Source organism: Aptenodytes patagonicus, chromosome 12 (genome assembly GCF_965638725.1).
Source record: "Aptenodytes patagonicus chromosome 12, bAptPat1.pri.cur, whole genome shotgun sequence".
In the NCBI taxonomy this organism is placed as follows: Eukaryota; Metazoa; Chordata; class Aves; order Sphenisciformes; family Spheniscidae; genus Aptenodytes; species Aptenodytes patagonicus.
The window spans coordinates 22,545,988-22,566,550 of record NC_134960.1 but is presented as its reverse complement, the minus strand read 5'-3'; the positions used below and the strand labels follow the sequence as shown (position 1 = coordinate 22,566,550).

The 20,563-nt window shown below is 55.7% G+C and overlaps 2 protein-coding genes across 2 annotated transcripts; both read right to left on the bottom strand.

Moving 5' to 3' along the window:
- Positions 1 to 1,252: 1,252 nt before the first annotated feature.
- On the bottom strand, positions 1,253 to 5,198 carry DND1 (DND microRNA-mediated repression inhibitor 1). Its single transcript, XM_076350458.1, is given in 6 exon segments — positions 1,253 to 1,776; positions 2,532 to 2,993; positions 3,114 to 3,231; positions 4,481 to 4,510; positions 4,512 to 4,638; positions 5,131 to 5,198. Coding segments are annotated over 6 exon segments (1,329 nt in total).
- LOC143166004 (histidine--tRNA ligase, cytoplasmic-like) lies at positions 4,952 to 20,232 on the bottom strand. The gene is made up of 13 exons (XM_076349955.1): positions 20,149 to 20,232; positions 19,164 to 19,253; positions 17,151 to 17,270; positions 16,871 to 16,966; positions 16,186 to 16,311; positions 13,933 to 14,040; positions 12,287 to 12,385; positions 9,519 to 9,612; positions 9,236 to 9,363; positions 8,893 to 9,135; positions 7,457 to 7,573; positions 6,536 to 6,682; positions 4,952 to 5,461 (listed from the first exon to the last, which is right to left on the bottom strand). Exons 1-13 carry the CDS (start codon positions 20,224 to 20,226, stop codon positions 5,402 to 5,404), a joined length of 1,506 nt encoding a protein of 501 aa, XP_076206070.1. The 5' UTR covers positions 20,227 to 20,232; the 3' UTR covers positions 4,952 to 5,401.
- Positions 20,233 to 20,563: the final 331 nt, after the last annotated feature.

Genomic DNA, 20,563 nt, shown 5'->3' with positions numbered 1-20,563 from the left:
ACCACTGGGCACGCTGAAAGGCACTTGGAGGCCCCAGAGAAGGGCATAAAGGTGCTATGATGTCCCAGAGGTGCACCCAAAGGCACTCAAAGACCACTGGAGGCTCATCAAGAGGTGCTCGGAGGAGCCTGGGGCATACTGAAAGACAGTCAGAAAGACCCTGGAGAGAAGCTGGGGACACAAAAGCTCTGGGTGCCAGCGACTGCTGCTTCCCACAGGAGCAAACGCTGCTTCCAGGGGCCCAGCAGGCTGTGGCTGCAGAGCCTGGAGGCTACAGGAATGATCCAAGTCCCACCCTGTCCCTTCTCCTGCCGCTGGAGAAGACAGGTTTGCTGGTGTGGGGGGAGAGCAGAGAGATGGTGCTGGACAGGCAGGGAGCTGAGGATGCGGGAGCAAAAGACGATGTGACACAGCCGGTGCTTTCCAGGCTACTTTAATATCAAGTGAACAGCATGCGGCCAGACCTCCTGGTCCCGAGGAATCATTCATAGACAGCCGGTAACCCCGTGGCTGCTTCCCCGCAGCGCAAACAGCCCTGCACCTCCCAGAGCCCGCAGACACTCCCCTCGTTAAAAAGCAGCTTCACCAGCCCATGGAACATCCCCCGTTCACCAGGACGGTCCCCGTGTGTGGCCTTGTCCTCACCCGAGGCTGTTCCTCAGGAACCAGGCATGCCAGCGGAGGAGAGACGGGCCCACGGTGAGCCCAGGCAGCCCCCAATGTCCCCTCCGCCTCCCCAGCCGACGCTGGCAGTCTCTCCAAGCAGCTGCTGCTTCTCTCTGCACCGGGCCCCTCCACCACAGCAGAGCAACACAAACCAACTTAAAAGAAGCCAAACTGGGCAGGTAAACCTACATCCCCAAAAAACAGAACCATACCCAAGGGCCGGCTGGGGACAGGGCAGCTGTCACGGACCAGGCCAGCAGCCCTATCTTCCAGAGCCAGCTCTCAAAACAAACCCAAACAAACTCAAAACAGCTGGAACAGGACCAGGTCCCCAGCGGGGCTCGCACGCCGCTCCTGCGGCCGACGGCACCGAGGCTGGTGGCTCAGGTTCAACTTGTGGTTTGGGCAGAACGGCTGCCTACGTCAGCTGGCCTCCTGCAGTAGAGAGCAAAGCATCAGGCTCTGTGCAGTGCTGCGGGGAGCAGCACCCCAAAACCCCCTCCCCTTGTGTTCTCTGCTTCCAACCAGGAATCCCACCCGCAGCTCAGAGCCACCGGGTCACATCTGGCGGGGGGGTGACAGTGTTTCAGCCCTGCCTGCCAGGCTGGGATCTGCCATGCACTAGAAGCACCACAGCTCCACACTCCCAGGAGACGCTCCAAGACTTTGGGAAAGGCAGGGGGTTGGCACCGACGCCATGCGAGGACTCACCTAGCATCCGGAGAACCTGCAGAGCCACTGCAACCTTCGCCTCCTCATGCCCACTCCTGCCTGGCCCATCCTGCCGGACCCACGTGAACCCACTGAAGGGCACGGGGCACCCTGGGATCACCACCCGGCACCAGAACCGCAGCCACCCGTTGGGATTCGCCTGGATGCACTTGGTGAGGAACAGGGGGGTCCCCAGGTACTGCCTCTGGCACAGGGTGTTCAGGTGGTCCAGCGCATTGTGCAGCACTGGAGACAGGGGCGCCTGCTTGGGGACCCCCAGGCACTTGCTCCCTTGCACCCGGCTGGATGATGGCTTCTCCTTGCACGACTGCAGTTTCTGCTTCAGATCGGGATTCAGCCAGTCCACCCTCATCTCCACCCCACCGAGCCTCATGTTCCCTAGGAGAGACAGGCAGCAGCTGGCAGGAGATGCTCACGAACCAGCCCTCCAGTATCACCCCATCCCACCCCGTCCCGTCGCCCAGCATCTGGCACAGTGACCCCCGTGGGTGGTTTGGCACTGACCCACAGGGTACGAACTGCACAGGATCCTTTCCCCTGCCTCCACGACCCCTCACGCAGCCGCAGGGCAGTCGCTTCTCCACCTCCTTTTGCTACCAAGGTGGGCTCGGGGCTGTGAAGCTCAGGGGATTCTAGGGGCAGCCTGCCTTTAGGGACAGGTGCAAAGATGTCAAAGCCAACTGCTTCTCAGCTGGGGCAGAAACGGGTACAAATCAGGACTTTGGAGGTTCCAGTTGGATGTCTGGGAAACATGTCCCATCGAAGGGCAGTGCAATCATGGGACAGGGCACTGAGGGGTAGGGCACCTCCATCAGGAGGGTTTAATAACTTGGTCAAAGCTCTGGATGCCCTGGACTGGTACTGGCAGTACCAGTACCTGCTCTGAGCAGGCAGCTGCCTGAAGACCTCCAGCAGCCCCTTTACCCCACCACCACTAGGTCTGCACAAGGACTGCCGGGGATCAGCCCCACCGAGGACAGCTGGTCTCCCACGGGACACAGGGAGAGAACAAGGGATGTCTCAAGGCTGAAGTCACCTCGCAGCTGAGTCTGGAGGTTGGATCAGTCCTTCCTTAGAGACACCAGGAAGACCAGCCCAAGCAGCATTCCACAGCACCCCGGCCTCCCACTTACCTTCCATCAGGGTTTTCTTAGCCATGGCAGCAGCCTGGTGCGAGCTGTATTTCAGCACAGCGAGCTGGGCCCGCTTCTGACAGGGGCTGGCGTACAGGGTGATGCTGAGGACCCCCTCCGTGACCTGCCGCAGCACAGCCTCCAGCTCCTGCCGGCTGACCGAGGTGGCCAGGCCATCCACGCTCAGCTCGCACTTCTCCGTGCTCTTGCACACCACGATGGCGCAGCCCTCCCGCACCTCAAAGTTGTTGAAGGCAGCGATGGCCTCCTTGGCGCCGCGCCGGTTGCTGTACTTGGCATAGGCAAAGCCCCGGTTGAGCCCACTGAAGGTCATCATGAGGCGAAACTCGTAGAGCTTCCCCACGCTCTGGAAGAGCGGGATCAATGCGTTCTCATACATGTCCTGCGGCAGCTTCCCGATGAACACCTCTGTGCCGACCGGCGGGGGGTCGCCCACCCAGCCTGCAGGCACACAGCAACATGGTGCACGTGGGTGAGACCCACCTCGCCTCTGTGCCCGCCAGGCACCCTACGTGCCGTGCTCCCAGGGCACCACGGCACCAAGATGCTCTTCTCACATACCTGGGGGGGGGCCACCATACCGCCTCTGCCCGTTGATCTGTACCAGGTCAATGCCGGTTTCTTTTGCCCAGGCAAGCAGGGCCATCTTATTGGCCTGGTTGATGCTGTTGGTCCACGTCTGAGGAGGGAGATGACGTTGGCGCTTGTCTGGGCAAAGAGTTTCCAACCTCCCAACTGGGGGCATCCCAACCCCATGAAGCAAATACAAGGCCTAGCACCAACCAGCATGTGGAGGAGCAAACGCTGAACCCCTCTGCCCTCAGGAAACCTGAGGAGCCTCTCAACACTTGCACATCCAAAGGACTACCCTGCCCACTGTACAAGCCTGCTCCACATAACTAAGTCCAGCAACTTTGATAGAGCACAAGAACACCAACAGTTCCCCTGTGGATGTCTGCAAGGGCTTTGAAAGCCAAGACACAGGCAGCAGCTGGTTGGCGCTGCAAGAGGGGGCTGGAGCACAGAACCAAGGTGACCCATCACATCACGAGATCCCAGGCAGGCTGGGACCCCAAGGCAGCCAACTCTCTTCTACCAGCATCTCCTCAGGCATCAAGGAGGGTCTGGAGATACCATCCATGTGGCAACATCATCAGGTTTTAGCTCATTAAGTACTCCGAAGTCTCATTAGGGCCTCCAAAACTGTACGCTGAGTGGGATTAACCCTAGCTCAGGCTAAAATGCAGTTTGGCTGCACCTTCACCTCTGCACCTCCAAGTGCATCACCAGGTGGTGGCACCTTTCTATCTCCAAGGGGTTTCATCTTTCCTGAAGACCAGAAAACACCTTTGGATGAAGGTGGGGACCCATATAGGGGAAATCTCTGCTGAGAGGGCGCAGAAAGGCCAGCCGTGCACACCACAAAGCCTCCTGCCATGGCTCTGCAGCTCCCAGGGCCGGGTCCCAGCACAGGAGACCTCCTGGCCCGTCGGTACTGGGGGGGGGTGCGGGGCGGGGAGGTGCCAGGGCTCTTGGGAGAGGCAGGACCCGGCTCTTCCCCAGCGGAGCCCGTCTGAGCCCGCAGCCCCCGCCGATTAGGCGCTAACAGGGCTCATCATCACCCCCACGGTCTCCACGGGGCACCGGGGCCGCCAGCCCCAGCCCACCGGGGGAGGAAGGGATGGGATGGGGGCGGCTCCGGGCTGGGGATGGGACCGGGCTCGGGACCGGCGCCACCCGCCGGTGCGCTCCGCGACGGGGCAACGCACCGAGACGGGTCTCGGGGGCTCCGGTCCCCGCCCGACGGCCGCGGGGGGCTCCCCGAGAGAACCGCCGGGTCCCCCCCCGCCCCGGGAAGGGACGCACCGGGGCTCCCCCCGACCCCCGGCAGCACCGCGCCCCCCGGGCCGCCCCCCGAGTGCGCCCACCTCCGCCTCCATCGCCATCGCCGCCGCCTCCTCCTGCTCCTCCTCGCCGCCCGGGCCGGGCTCTGGAAGGTTCCAGCGCCGCCGCTCCGCCCATCGCGCCGCGGCCGCTCCGCCCCGGGCGGGGCAGGGGGCACCCCCCGGCGCTCCGCTCCCGCGGCCTGTCCGCGCGAGGAGGCCGCGGGGCGCGGATTTAAAAAAACCTACGTGGTTCGGGGCACAAAGCCGGGCGAGATGCGTGGGTCAGCAGCGAGGGGATCTGGGGACGGAGGGCACCCCACGTCACCCGCGGGACCCGTGGCTGGGGCACGGGGAGCCCACGCGGGGCTGGCCGGGGAGCTCCGGCCTGGCTGGTCGGAGGGAGCGTCGCGGCTGAAGAAACGTCCACAGTGACATTTCAAAACCAGCTCCGCTCAGCGAGTCAGGTAAGCAAATCCCTGCCCCAAGCGGGAAGTAGGGACAGGAGCCATGGAGTAGGAGCGACAGATTTATTATGTTTCTGGGAGCAGCGCCTTTACATCTCGCTTGGCATAAGGTCACCTCCCTGCAGCCAGAGCAGGGAGATGGGACGGGATGTTTATTCGAAGCGACGGAACAAGAAGCTGCAGCCAAGACCCCGGGGTCTGCTGGCAGCACGGGGCTCCATGTGTCACCGCAGCGACGGCAGACGGGAGGGCTGGCATTTGCCAGAGCCACTTGCAAAATATCTTTCCAGCGACATACTCGAGGGCCAGGGCATGTCGTAGGAGTCGGTGCAGCCTCTCTGCTCCCGTGGGGAATGGGAGGGCACAAGACAAGAATAAATACAGTTTTCAAAGGCCCCCCCGACCCCGCACCCGCTGCTACATGGCCTGGCGAAGGCATTTACAGGAGGAAATCTGTCAGCCAGAATCCAACAAACGAGTAGACGTGTCTGGGAGGGGTTTAAGGCCGGCTCGTTCGCATCCTGATCTCCTCAACCAGGCTCTCCCTGTGAACGTTGACCTACACAGGGGGAGCACAAAGTTGCTTCAATACAACACAAGCAGCTTGATGTATCATGACCTTCTCTGGTCCCAGAAGGATGGCCCGCACCGCATTCGTGGCCCTGTGTCTCATGAGATCACACCATGGTGCTGTCATCAGTCCCTCTACAGGGATCGAGCGGGCTGCAGCCCATGTGGAGCTGAACCTGCGAGAGTAAGCACCTGCCTGCAACCCTGCCGAGCCCTCTCCTGCCCAACGATCACGAGAGTGATGCTCTTTCCCACTCTTTCCTACTGGTTCCAAAGCCAAGACCAGTGCATAGATCAGCACCGGTCCCACTCATTCCAAGAGGGCACCTCCAGGACCTTCAGCGATGGTCCTGGGCCCTGGACAGAGAGTGTGAGCAGCCATACAGCCCACTGAACCGCCCCTCCGTGTTCCAGGCTCCTGAACCGAGGAATAGGTGGGAGTTCGAGGAGGCCACATGATGGGAAACTCTCCAGAGCTGGAGACAACGGTGCTCTACAGCTCCAGGAAACTGCATGGGGCAAGGAACTGGAACGTGAGGTGTTACAGAAGTCCCTGGCGAGACCACTGCTTGAAAAGAGCTGATGAGGAGGCCAATGTATAAAATCCTGAAAACCTGTTATAAGGGGCTTGGTGGCAAACTGACACCAGGGCACACGCGCCACAGCAAGTCAAGAGGGGCTGAGGAAACACACCTCACCCAGTCTCCAGAAGTGCACCCACAAGGCCACCACCATCAGTCCATAGGCCTCACCTCGAGTCTGCCAGCCCTGGCTCGCGCCCCTCTGCCTACTGCGTGTGGAGAGCCTTCCCCTCACCGCACCTTCTGCGTAAGCAGCTTTGTTAAGCCTTGGAGGCTTTTCACGTCAGGTGGAATTGCCTTACTCCTCTGATCTCCCCTTTGAGCACTACACTCAAAATGTGGGCCGGCAAAACCACCTTGCCGTGTACAACCTGAGGGCACTGCTGCAGCGCGGGGTACGGATGGGTCTGGAGGGCTGGCCTGAGCTGGGATGAAGGGTCAAGGAGCCAATCCCCCTCACGCCAAGCTACCACGGGCCTCACCTCCTCCCTGGTTGCCACGACCCGCAGCTTGACGACTCCATCCTTGAGCTCCTGCTCACCCACAATGGCAACAAGAGGGATGCCCGTGTCCTCACAGTACTGCAGCTGATTCAGCAGCTTGGGGTTCTTCTTGTACAGCACTTCTGCCTGGAAGAGAACCAGAGCAAACCACCATGATCAGCACTGGCCTGTTTCTCTGCTCCCCCTCAACCAGGCATTGCTGGGCCAGTCTGCTAATTGCCATCTGGTGAGCGTGGGGGTGTGTGGTGGAGGAGAAGATGGGCTAATGGAGAAGGCTGGGCATTACAGCTAACGAGTAATGCAACACAGCTCAAAGGTGCTCACAAGACACTGCTTATCTTGGGGAAGCACCAGGACATTAGCTCTTGTCCATGTCAGACCAGGGCTGACACCTGTGGTGTCCCTACAGGGTCAGGAGCCTGGCAGAGCACCCGTTCTCCTCCACTCAGCCATCAAGGGAGTCTGCGTGCAGCAGGCAGGGAGCAGGGCCCTGCCACACAGCTTGCCTTTGGCCTGCGGAAAGCAGCCCAGGCTCCTCCCTGGCCCCACTCCCCCCTCCTTGCAAGGCTCCGCGTTTTTTTTGCTTTTTGATGGAAGTGGCACAGTATCTGAGCTGCCACGCAGCAAGGGCTGGAGTGTCGCCTGCTTTGGGAATCTGTCCTGAGGTAACAGACACCGAGCAGCCCCTGCAGGGCTACGGGGCTAAGTCATGCTGCCCAGCCCTTCCTGGAGAGCACCTGATTCGGGACACTGAGAAGAAGCAGGCTCCATTCAGGAAGGCAGTCCGTTGCCCATCTTCTCCCTATGACTCCTTCCTCCCAAAGCAAAGCCAGATTTGGTCCATTCCTGGCACAGAGAGTGCACCAGGCAGCTCCTGACTTTGCCACCACTTGGTCATACCTTGATTCCAGCATCCCACAGCTCAGAGATGAGCTTCAGCCGCTCTTCAAGGAGCTTCTTTTGGGCAGAGGCCACCAGCACCTGTGTCTCTGTTGTCCTAATCTTTTCCTCAGAGGCCTAGAGAGGGGACAAGACTCAAAAGATGCTATGGACATACAGAGATATCTGACACCCTATGAGCAGGACGGGTCACCACCCCAGGCCCATCAGTTTAGCAGTGAAGAGGATCAGGCTCAGTGGGATGAACAGCATAAACTCAGGAGAGTCAGTGAGGCCCCACAGACCCCATCCTGGAACAGAGTCTCATCTTCTGCAGCTGTTTCATGATGGGGGCTTAACATAGCCTCCCTCCTGTGCTGCAGGTATGCGCAGATTGGAAGATATGCTGAGAATGAGCAATTTCCCTGCCAGCTTCTGCCTAGAGAATGTTCCTCCACACCCAAGGGCCTCCCAGGGATCTGCTCCAAGCAGCTCAGGAACAGCAAGCCTGGCGGAAGCTGGACAGAGGCAGCGGCCTGTTCTACAGCTGAGCTGGTAACTATGGGTGAGATAACAGCAGCAAGCTGAGATGCTCCAGCGCTGTCAGGAGCCACCTGCTCCCGTGGTAGATGCTGGATACTCAAAGTGGCATTTTCCTGCTGCTGCTTTGGCTGAAGGGAGAAGCCTTTAAAAGGTCACTCGCAGAGGAACAAACCTGGCCAGGACTGGAGGTGGTGGGGGAAGAATTCAGTTTCCACTTAGAAATCTCGGTTGTGTCTGGCTGCCAAGAGAGAACTCCCCACAACAGGCTTCTGGGGGAGGGAAATGTGCAGCAGTGTTTTCGGAGCTTACAAAAACCTATTTAACACCCGTTGATTGGGACAGAGGGCAACACATTGGTACAGCAACTCTGAAGAGGGGGGAATAGGAAAAAGGTATCTGGGAACCCCCCAGAGGCACTGTGCTCCCTGCCCTGGGACATCCGATCCCTGTCTGGTCTCTGTAGTGCTTTGGGCAGGACGAGTAGATGTGTGAGGCTGCCGTCTCCCTGCCAGCCTTGCAGAGCAGTGCCACCTTGCCAAGGAGGACGTGCGTGGGGTCACACGGATGCCTAATGCAGTGGGGAACACTAAGGCACCTGGCCGGGGTACCTGGTACTGCTGAGGATTAAAGTGACTCCTCCAGCTGCAGCTGAACGAGCCATGTCTGAGGGCTGCTGGAAGAGGGGTCTTGTCTCCAGTGGGAGCCCCAGAGATCATCTCCCAAGCCAGGGAAAATTGGAGATTATGTCCTGGTTCTGACTCCTACTGCAGAGCACAGTAGAGGCCTGGCTGGCTTCTCCATCAAAGACTACAGCAAGGAAGACTCACTTCAGCATCTGCTGGACTGTGGGGACGTGGGGAAGATGTAAATCCTTGCTCTTTTTCCATGCTTAGTTGAGCACCAAAGGCACCTACCTCCACTCTCTGCTCTAGGATGGAGAAGATCCGCTCGATCCCAATGCTGACCCCCACGCAGGGCACCTTCCGTCCCTTGGGATCAAACATCCCCACCAGCCCGTCGTAGCGACCGCCTCCAGCCACGCTCCCAACGCTGACTGACTCCTCCACATGGTCGTTCTCCTGCTGCAGCAGGACAGCCTCAAAGATCACCCCCGTGTAATAGTCCAGACCCCGCGCCAGGCTCAGGTCAAAAGAGATCTGTAGGACACAAGGGAAGCCCCGTCACTGGGCGCGCTCGGGGGGCCCAGGCTGCCCAGCCACCAGGGCAGCACCCCCTCCTGCCTCTGCACCTCCTCACCTTCCCTGCGATGCCAAACAGGGTCAGGTACTCAAACAGCAGCTTCATGTCCCCCAGCCCCTCCTTGGCCAGCTTGTGCTGGGACAACTTTGGGTCCTGGAGAAGCCGCTCGATCAGGTCCAGGCCACCTGTGGGAACGAGCCATGCCTCAGGTCTGCCAGTGCAGCAGCACCCACAACGATGGGCCCGGCCAGCCGTCTATGTGCCTTGCACCCCTCCATCGCTGGCCCTGCCTGCCTGGCCTGGAAGAACAGGGCCGAGGGCTCGACCCCACTGTGCTCACCGTGAAGCTGGACATACTCCCCGATGTGATCTGCAGCCTCGGGAGAGAGCCCCTTCTCTCCTACCATCTCGCTCCTCACTTCTTCCCATGGCATCTGCAAGGGGAGAGAAGAACATCAGCCACTGCTCCAGAGATGTGGTCTCTCCTCGGGAAGGTCTCTGGTGGTCCTGCCCAATACAGATGAACAGACAAATCTGCCCTCAACAGATCTTTACATGGCAGAACCCCATCAGTGTCAGCATGGTTAAGAGGTGCACGAGAGAAGCAGCAGATCAAATGCTCTCAGAGCATGGTCATATGGTCGTAACTCCGTTTCTTGTACCTCTGCACAGTCTGTTTGTTTCCCAACCCCGCAGTCAGCAAAGCTGCCCAAAACCCTGAAGCCCCAGGAAGAATACTTTGGTTTTGATTTCTGGCCAGAATCAAACATCGGTACTGCAAAAGCACTGAGTTTGAGAGATGTCTCGCTGCTGTGGTTTTCCTGGTTAGGTACTTAGTCATAAACACCAGTCAAGAAAGTGTTGCTGGCCATGTCTACCACCTGGAAAGGCGCGAAGAGATGGCTGGGTGATGCAAAAACCCAACGTAAGCAGAATACGCTGCAGTTTTCCCACTGACCAAGAGGTCAAGGAGAACCAGAGTCTCGATCACACCCAGCTGCACTGAGATATAGATTACAGCATTTCAGTATGAAAACAAGGAAATTATCCCATTCTAAAAAAGCCCAATCCTCCCTTCCTATTGCTTTTCCACGCGTACACAGCCCCAAAACGTACATTTTGATCATGCCTTTGCCATAGATCTCACTGCTAACAGGACTTTAAGTGAGCCTTCCTCTAGCTTACTTCATTTGACCGTCAGACGAGGCCTCCAAAGGAAAACACCAGTTCATCCTTCAACAAAGCAACGTGAACACACGAGACAAGATACAAGGCTGCTTTGTGTCACAGGGTTTCACAGGAAGGTTAGGAGCACTCCTTTAAGCAGTCAGCCCACAGTGCCCCCCACATGACCCTGAACACACACAGAAACTCGCCTCCAAATTCTACTTCGGATCCCGAGCCAAGAAAACTGAGTTTTTAGATTGCACTTCATTTTAAGGTTCCTCTTCCTTAGCTATTAGCGAGGACTGTATACACATTTATAGACTGATCTCCAGCATCTTTATATCTGACTAGGGCCTACAGTCAAGACAATCAGCTGCAAATAAAAAGTTGTACCTACACTGGCACCTTTCCCTCCTCCCAAAGGGCCACATAAGGGCCTGAATCCCTTAGAGGCCTTCAAAACAGCCAGTGCTCTTGAGGCAACTTGCTGAGCACAAACATGTGGGTACCTCCTGCCTTGTGTCTTACAGGAGCAGCTGCACATAGAGGGGGCTGTTCTGTGTCACACCAAACCTAAGTAAGCCATACAAACAGCGATGTCTACACACAGCATGTTTTCTGTACCTGTGCTACATGCCCAAATCAGCAGAGGTGTGAATGAAGTGACCAGGAGATGTGGGATGGGCTACCACCATCTCACAACACCGGGAAGAGAGATTACGGCACTGAGCAGCATGTTGTCCCTGTGACCATGTCTGCCCTGCTAGAATGCTGCACAGTCCAGGCCAGCCCCAAGGAGCCCTGTTCCCAGCAAAACATGCTTGCACCGATGGCAGCCACAGATGAGTGTGAAGACATGCTGTGGGAGCACACAGTGCAGCACAACACCGAACAGACCAGCCTTCCCCTGCCCAGGAGGCAGGAATGTGCTGCTGGGGTTATTTTTCAGGTCTGTATTTCTGATCTCTTACTCCTTCACACTCCAAATCCTTTTCTCTGCTTCCAGGTAAAATAGAGAAACCTCGTCCATACATGTCCACCTCACTTCTCTTTGCTGTCTCCTTGCTGCTCCTCACCACCTCCTGAGGGTCCCACAAACAGCCAGAGGCACACGCTGTCGAGTGGTGCCCTGATCATGCCGAAACAGCCTGGCCAGCAACACGCACAAGCTGCAGACTCCGTGTCCTCGGCGGGGATGCTAGACATCACATCGCCAATCAAGAATGGCACCAGCTTGCAGGACAGTATTTATGAATAGGGTCCTGGACAACACAACAACTCTGGCAGCCTACTCACCTGTGGATTTCCATTTAACTCGGCCCTGTCACCTGCAAGCTAACTGCCTTACAGACTATGATTACAGACTACAACTTAGGATTGCACTTCTCTACTCCTGCATTACCACAGAGATTTACCATTTATGTCACGCTCACCTTGCAACTGAGGTCTGAAATTTTAGTAAAGGTTGGATCAGATGATCTTTCAAGATCCCTTCCAATCTTGGCTGTTCTATGATTCCAGGACACAACTGTGATTCCTCGCACCACCTAACTGAACCTGATGCATTTGAAAAGGCTTATCAATGCCCTGGCCCAGTCTGGGGGCAAGTTTTCATGATCCTGGTTCTTAAGCAGCAGCACCTTAAGAAGGCTAAGGTTTGGGATGTTGAACCTCTCATATGAAGAGCATTTTCCCCTCCCTCCTTTCCATTTGTCAGGACCTCATGGGATACTGGAGAAGAAAGCACAGGATCCAGTTTTCCTATGTGGGTGCTGTGCCCGGTGGGCCTCCCCTCCAGAGAAAGGGGGGAACAAGAACAACTCTATGATAATCAGCATTTTCCAGCCAGTTCTCATGGACCATGGTAAGAGCAGCCCAGAGGGACAGAGACTCACTGAAACTCCAGCAGCGGCAGTTGCAGCCCGGGGCTCCAGCCCATACCTTATCCAGTTTGTCAACGCTGGAGCAGATCGTTCGGAACTTGCTGTCTGGGACACCACAAACTGCAAACATCCCATCAAGGATGCGCCGATCGTTGACCTGGGGGAGAGGGAGCAAGTCATTAACTATGAACTCAGACAGATCTTCAGCTGTGTCCAGTTTCGCTCCTCTCTAGTTTCAAGCATGGAAGAGAAACTAGCAGATGGCTGCCAAGATTTTTTGCTGTTTGCAATTTCTGCCTCTTTCCCATTCCTGGGGAGCTAAGCTCCCTCTCTGCCCACAGCAGGCCAACTAGCACAACTGACTCCTACCAAGCCTGGGTAGAGCTAGCACATTCTCCTTCTAGAGCCACAGACACCTCCACTCAACAGAAAAGAAAAGCCAACGGGGCCTATGAGTCCTCTCATGTGGACACGAAAAACCAGCTCAGGAACAGAGCATGGACTGAGGAGATGAGTTCAGTACGTTACCCTGCTCTCTCAGCGTACGAACAAAGGGACATCTGATTATGTTAAAACCTTGCTAAGGAATTTTTTTTTTTATAGTACAGTGAATTCCATCGTTTAATTATGCTCTGTAATAGTAGGTAATTGAGGCCAAAGGCTCAGCTGGATTCAACACTTCCATGGGTAGTGAGAACATCTATAATTAAATTAGGCAGAAACAAAAACTGTTTGGGAGTTTGTAATCCTCCAGCATCAACATGAACCACAGTCACTCACGGAAGACAAGAATAACCGCAGGCAGGTTATTCTGCTGTTCTCCATTGCAGAGGTGCCTGCTCATCTTCAAAGGCATCCGCTTTCACCACTGCCCAGACACACACTAGCTGGACTTGATCTGGACAGGCAGTTCCTGTGCACAGCTCTTCAGCTCATCCCAGATGGGTTTAAGGGCAGGTAACTGCCCCCTTACCCAGCAGGGGCCACAGTTAGGAGTGCAACACCCAGCCTGCACTGCTCACCTCCCCTGCAGAGCCCAGCAACAATCCAGCTCTGGGTCCCTCTCAGAGACCCCACCACCCTCCTGTACATCAAGCACTCCTACCCATCACTCTCCTACTGCTGTACACCCTTCCCCATCCTGCCTGACCTGCACACCCAGCACCATTTGCTGCCACACCAAGATAACAGAGGTGTTTTGAAACAAACAGCAAGCTCAACCTACAGCAGGGCATGACTATTCTTCTGGAAAAGGCCTCAGCCCCAGAAAGGACTTGGTGGGAAGGCAGGAGTCTGCAGACAACACAGCACACACGCTGAGCAGATGTCCCTACTAAGGGGGCATTGGGAGCTGGAACAAGGGCAGGGATTCTGGGCCAGAGCCTGTGTTTTACCACAGGCAGTGAATATGACAGTCACCTGGTTAGCTGGCTGCTGGACGTTTTGCAGGGGACTGTGGCTAGTGCTAGAGAGAACTCTGCTAACTGCAGCCTCAGGAAACCTCCTTGCATTCCCAGCTAAAGGTAAGTCTGAGCTGAGGTCCAGCCTTTTAGCATATACACCATGAGGAGGCAGAGAGGTGGGATGAACTTCTGGATCAGGCCTTAGTGGGCGTTAGAGTGGGAACAGATGCTGCTGCATAAAACCATAGGAACAATGACCACTGCTTCCCACCGTGGCACAGAGACACCCGCCCGGTCTCACCTTAATGAGAAAGTCCCCGAGCTGCAGGTCACTCAGGATCTCGTGCACGATCTTCAGGCACTCGGCATCGGGAATCATCGGGTCGAACTGCCCGGCGATGTCAAAATCCTGGGGCACAGGAAAAGGCAGTGAGCAATTCAGCACTGCTGGCGTGGCTGCAGAAAGACAGCTTCAACTCTGCTGTTAACAGCAGTTTGTTAACAAAAAGCAACAGAAATGGGATGTAAGGGAGCAATAGCCCTCGCCGATAGGATCCAGAAGGGACAGGGTGTGGGTTATGACCCTCTTTCATCGAAGGCAGCAGAGCTCTTGCGTCCACTGCATTGCAAAGAATTTGTATACTGTGTTGTGGCCAGCAGAGACAGTTTGCGAGAAGCCGTTCTGCTTCTCCCCGCTTCCTGCTTCTGGAGGTGTGTGACCTGCTCCCTGCCTCTGACACAGCAGCTTACTGCGTGATACACTTTGAAATGGAGATCCTTGAAAAACAACAAAAAGGAGACAGCAGAGCGATCATCAGCAGTAAATAAACAGAACAAAGGAACCAGGAAGGGGGGGAGAAAACTACTTATTATCTGGTATGACCTAAATGCCAAATGTTTCACCTTGATTCTTAGGCTGTTTTTTTTAATACACATGCCAATCAAGTTAATGACCAGGGAAGAAGACAAGAGACGCGATCTCAACTGAGGCAAAACCAAAGTTTCAACTGCCAAGACAGAAAAAGAAATCAGAAAGCCTGAGTGGTCTCCACCAGAGATTACCAGATGAACTAGCATGTAGAACTAAAGCCCAACAGCAAGATGTTTTAATAGACTGGTACCCCCTGATTGGAAAAACAGCAAAGACAACATCAATGTTCAGAGAGAAATAAAACACAGAAGGAACAAGAGACCTCTTATTCAACTCCCATTTATGAATCCCCAAATGCAAAGTCTTCAATGAGATTTTGAGTACAAGAATAATTTTAATTAAGTGGGTAAATTTCAACATGGCTCCACCAAGCTTCTAAAATAAATTGGGGCAATGGAGGAGGAAAAAGATGAGATCTCATCAGTTAATCCCCAATCAGCTGAGTGTAAGAAAGGCTGATGCAATCCCCGTGGAAGCTGGGCAAGGTCTGGTACAGTCAGGAAAGTGCCACTACCACTGTACGTGGCATAGGTGAAATCTCACTGAAAAAAAACAACCAAGGGCTGGTGAATTATATTTAAGAAAAGACAGAAAAAGCTACTAGGCTGAGCAAAGAAGCAAAGCACCTCCAGGGAGAGAAGGTAACAGAGCTTGATTTACGTAGCCTAAGGAGGGGAAGATTTCTCTAAACATTTCCCAAATGTTTATCTGGGAAAGGGGAAGAATCTGTATCAAGGGATGACAGCTACCGTTTAAAGAGCTGCACTGGCACAAGCAGAAGTAAACTATCAGACACAAGTAAGTTTAGCCTGGATATTAGAAGGCTATTTCCAGCTATCCTAAGAGTGGGATCTTGGAACAGTCTTTCAGATGAGACAGCAGGCAAAGACCCCAAGTTGTCTGGAAATGGGAATTCACCAAGCTGGAGCTGGAAGGTATCCACAGGGGTTGTATGATGAAACAGGAATATTCTCAAACAGGAATTTGTTGGCAATATGAGGCCCTGGGGACTGTGTTAGTACAGCAGAACAAAGCCATTCCTCAGGGCTACCACACTCGTCTGAGAAAGCCACAAAGGAAATTGCTTTCTTACCTGTTCCATAATTTGGCCTCTGGGTTTTTCCCTTCCTTTGAAATAAAGATTGACTAAGCACAGGACAGAAGTAGCATATGCTATGGCTGAGTCACTCCCTCACCTAGTTCATGTGTCCTGCTAACACACCCAGGAGTTCAACTGCTGCCAGATTTGGGATCAGAAGGAAATTCTTCCCCTCCACCAGGCTGGCAAGCACCGTGGGATGGAGCAAGGAGCTGCTCTCCTCCACAGCGCGAAGCAGGCCAGATACCTGGGGCACCCGGACGCTGTATTACAAAGTTCCCCAATACACCAGCACCCTGTGTCACAGCCATTGTCGTCACTCTCCCACTCCCAAGCTGTTTTTCACACCCATAAGGGCACGCTAAGGAGGTCAGTGGATCGTCCTGAGCTTTCCACAGCCACAGGGAAGGCCACTGCAGGGTAACACAGCCTTTGGTCCTACGTTTTTATGGTGCTACGTCCCCACAAGGGCTGCCCAGCCTACAGACTCACTCAGCAGCGTCCCTGTAAATGGCCAAACTCACACACTGGTAGAACTCCCTGTAGCGGCCCCTGGTCATGGCCGGGTTGTCCCGCCTGTAGACCTTAGCGATGTGGTAGCGCTTAATGTTGGTGATCTTGTTCATCGCCAAATAGCGAGCGAAGGGCACCTGAGACGGTAAGGTTAAGGATGGGAACAGGGAGGGATCACCCCACCCAGTTATCAGTCACAGGCAGTGCCGAGTCCTCACTATCTCCCCAACACCCAGCACAGTGTGGGGCAAAGCAACTGCTAAGAGACAGCTGGACTTGCCACAGCTCCCCAAGGTCTCCACAACTGTCCAAGACACGGCCCACACATGCTGCCATTAAGCGTCCCCACAGGCATCCTCCAGCACCACCTTAGGCTGGATCTCAGTCTCACGCGGGCTGTGTACAGCAGCAGCCTCGTCTGGGTACCCTGCTGTAGGAGAAACCCCACTCAATACCGATCTTCCTTACCTCCACATACAAGCGTTACTTTGCCAAACAGAAGCAACATACAGTAAGTAACTGAGCAAGGGTTCTGCACCCACTGAACCACACTGCCTGCTCACGCTCTCCGTGTTGGTACGGGGTCAGAGCCAAGAGACTGTCCTCCCTCCTCCTCCCTTGCCCTCTGGACAGCACTGCCCCAAAAGGAGGGCAGCAAAGGTGACAAGACCCCTCAGCACTGGCTGTGCAGGATACTGTCAGGTCGTAGCGCAGGGACAGCAGCTCTCCTCCTTGATCTTTCAGATCGTAGATGAGCTTCGAGTCTTCACCGTATTTCCCTGTCAGCGTCTCCTACAACAAAAGGACACACGAACAAACAGCATCTTCAGTGACAGGGGATCAGCCCCAGAGCACACAGAAAACAAGGAGAGAAAGGGAGGACACCTAGGAGGTGGAAGAAGAAAACTCAGCCCTCAACAGATCGCAAGCTTTCAACTGCAGGATCACACAGCCAACTTGCTGTGTCCTCACACACCTTCAGCTCGAACACCGGCGTATCAATGACTTCTGCTCCATGGCGCTTGAAGCAGGTGATGATCGCATTGAAGACTCTCTCACGAATGGCCATTTGCTTGGGGCTGTAGTCCCGCGTGCCCTGGGGTGAGATAAGGAAAAGAAGAGCAAAGGACACATTGGGTTAGAGGGATGCAGTGGAGACAGATGTGAAAGGCAATGTGAAAAAGCTATCATACTGCTAACAAAACCAGAGAGATCAGGTCCAGACACCAGATATTGGTAGAGGTGGTAAAAAGCAGCACCAAAAAACACTGGAAAGCATCAGGACACAGCTCAGACGCGATCTGCCATGGTCTGCAGAGCTAAATCTAAGTCAGGAGTTTCACGATGCAGGAAACAAAGGAGCTAAACACAGATCCACCAGTCAGAGAGTTCAGTGCTTTCGAGCATGACAGCGCAGCTAGGACCTGTCCACAGCTCTGATTCAGACATATCAGCCAGAGCCCTGCACAATGAGCCACCCTGAGAGGTGGAATCAGAGGACAGGCATGCTTTGAAGCTGTGGAACAACCAGCAGCTCTACAATTTCCAAACACACACAGAGATAAATCATCTTTTCAAAGTGCCCATCTACTGTTCACTGGGATGTGCTCCCTTTCAATTTCTTCGCTGTCAAGAGTCACTGAATTATTTCGATGACCATCTTTAGGCTCTCGGCAACACTTAAATCACTGTTAATAAACTAGACCTCCCACTTTCATTTTCTAGGGACTGGCAGTTAGTCAGGAGGAAGCAGAGAGAGCAGGCACTTCATAACACCCCACCTGCAGGTCGCACAGCGAAGAGCAGCTTTCAGCAGTACACTGACGTGGCTGAGACAGACTGGAAACCCAAGCTATGTTTCCCTGGCACTCACAGAGCTGCAAAATCCTCTCTCCACATCTTTAAACAGTGAAATACCCTTCCACTTTCCAGGTCTCACACCACAATTACGTTTACCGAAACATATGGTAAAGGAAATGAACAAGGGAGACAGTTTTGAGACGTTTCCTAAGTCAGTGGCATTAACATAACCTGTTTTATTTGTGAGCAACATTCATAACTGTCTCCACACCACAGCATGGAAGCACAGTTGGTCTCTGTTCACCTGCTAGTGATGAAACATTCAGGTTACAAAAAATTTCAGCATAAATTGCATTATGGACACTATTCTCAGGGGCCTGGAGACTGAAAAGCTACCCCTGAAGGAAGGGTCCTTCTGCAAGAGGACACAGAAATGTCAGCAGCTGGCCAGACCTGCTCAGTAAACGGGATTACCCACCTCACAGACTCAGGCAAGATCAAAAGCCATGAGACCTTTCTTGCTCCCCACATTTCAACACGTGCTGAACGTTCCTGGCAAACACTGCCGGGCATCTGGGTTTCTTTAGCTGGCTTATGCTTTGCAGTTCCCCCACAATGAGCCTTGCACCAGCAGAGCTGCACTTCACAGCACTCTGTGCTCACCCGACCTACCAGCAGCTTCATCCACTCTGTCCAGGTTAACAGGGAACATGACCAGCTTGAGGATCCTTGATCCATGAAAGCCAACGTCTGCAGGTACTAGTGGGGTCAATGCTACGAGAGCTGAAGAGTCCTAACTCTAAACTCATCGGGGCAACGCAAGTCATGACCTTACTTCAAACAGCGCAATCCAAGCAGATATGAGACCTCTCACGCAGGGCAGCTACGATAAAGCTTGACCAAAAGGGAATTTAATTTCCTGACCACACCAGCTAGTGGTTAGCTTATCACAGAAGCACCAGAAAGTCTTTAAGTTAGTAGGGTATCTGGGTTGGATGCTGTCAGGGATGTTTTCACCCCTCTCTCCCCTGCTGCTAAAAGCAAAAAGGGAAACAGAAATGAGAAGAAAGACAGGCAAGTCGGTGCTGGGATTCTGCACACACAGGTGCCTGGGGGGTGCTCTGTGCGTGCATGGGAGTAGGTCGTGCATATGGAGCAGCACGTGAGTGCGTGTGCTGGGGGAAGTTACCTTCGGGGTCTTGAGCACAAACTTGTGTTTCCCCTCATCTCCCCCCAGCTGCGCCTTCATCTCCAGCAGTTTCGCCACCTCCTTTGCAATCTGGGGAGGGATCAAAGAGAGACCTGGGGGTAAGCCTACCTGCCAGGCCCAGCCCACAGGCCTTCCCCTATACCTTCAGTCTCAGCATTCCCAGTACACGCAGGCTCCCCAACCTCAATACGTCGGCTATTCCCAGTCTCCCACAGCAACCGAGAGGGGCACTCCCTGCTCCTCTCCAGCACTCCCCACTTCTGCTAGAAGCACCCCAATCTCAGCACCCCCAACACCCCCATCATTCTCTGACTCCCACGACCTCCATTACCCTCAAACATCTGCCTCCCCAGTCCCCACACCTCCCGTCCTACCAGCCTCCACACCACCCCCAGGCCCAGCACCACCAGCTCCTGCTACGTGCACCCCACCATCGGCAGTCTCCAGCATCCTCCTCCTGATCCTAGCACCCCCAAGCATCCCTCTCTCCAATCTAACACCAGTGTCACCAGTTCCCACGCCCAGTCTCCCCTGCACCCTCTCCCCAGGCACCTCAGCCCCTCCGCTCTCCAGCCCAGACCAGTATTCCCATCCTCCCCAACGCCGCCACCCCTAGCCCAGCAACCCCGACACCAGTACTCCCAGCTCCCCACAGCACCCTCCCCCTAAGCCCAGCAACCCCAGCCACACCCCAATCACCTCAGCAGCCCTCTCTCCAGCCCAGCACCGGCACCCCCACTTCCCCCCAAGCCCCTCTTCCCCATCCCAACACCCCCCAGCGCCCCAGTCCCCTCTCCCCAGGCCAACGCTCCCCCCCTCCCAGTCACACCAGCCGCCCAGCACCCCGCTCCCAGTCATACTGGTCCTCCCCCAGCACCCCATTCCAGCAGCCCCCGAGCCCCATACCCGAAGCCCCGCCAACCCCTTCCCAGCCCCCCCGGGCGGGCGCCGGGACCAGCCGCACCTCGTCGGGATCGGCCTTGTCCTGCTTGAGCCGCCGCACCGCCTCCGCCTGCGCCCGCACCGCCGCCTCCTCCGCCATTGCCGGCCCGCGCCTGCGCCCTGCCGCCGCGCCGCCGCCGCGCCTGCGCCCTGCCGCCGGACGGGGGCCGCGCCTGCCCACGGCGGCGGGGCCGCGCCCGCGCACTGCCGCGCCTCAGCCGGCGCCCCTCGCCGCCGCCAAGCCGGAGGGAACGGCCCGGGGCGGGTTTCTGCGGTTTGTTTTGTGGGGTTTGTTTGTTTTTAATCTGTAAAAGCACGGAGCCCCACCACGCTCGCCCCGGACGGAGCCTGCCCGCGCAGCTGCACCAGCCCGCTGCTGTGTCCCTCCCTGAGGCGGGGCCGCGCTCCCCCTGCCCCCCCCCCCCCCCCCAGGCCGG

What these genes read in the sequence shown, in the direction of transcription:
- LOC143166004 (XM_076349955.1), bottom strand. Translation starts at nt 20,226, where the DNA reads ATGGCGGAGGAGGCGGCGGTGCGGGCGCAGGCGGAGGCGGTGCGGCGG. An exon ending in ACAGGGAGTTCTACCAGTGT is followed by an intron (nt 14,041 to 16,185) that starts GTGAGTTTGGCC and finishes CCTGTGCCCCAG; the next exon opens with GATTTTGACATCGCCGGGCA. An exon ending in TCCTAGAGCAGAGAGTGGAG is followed by an intron (nt 7,574 to 8,892) that starts GTAGGTGCCTTT and finishes TCCCCTCTCTAG; the next exon opens with GCCTCTGAGGAAAAGATTAG.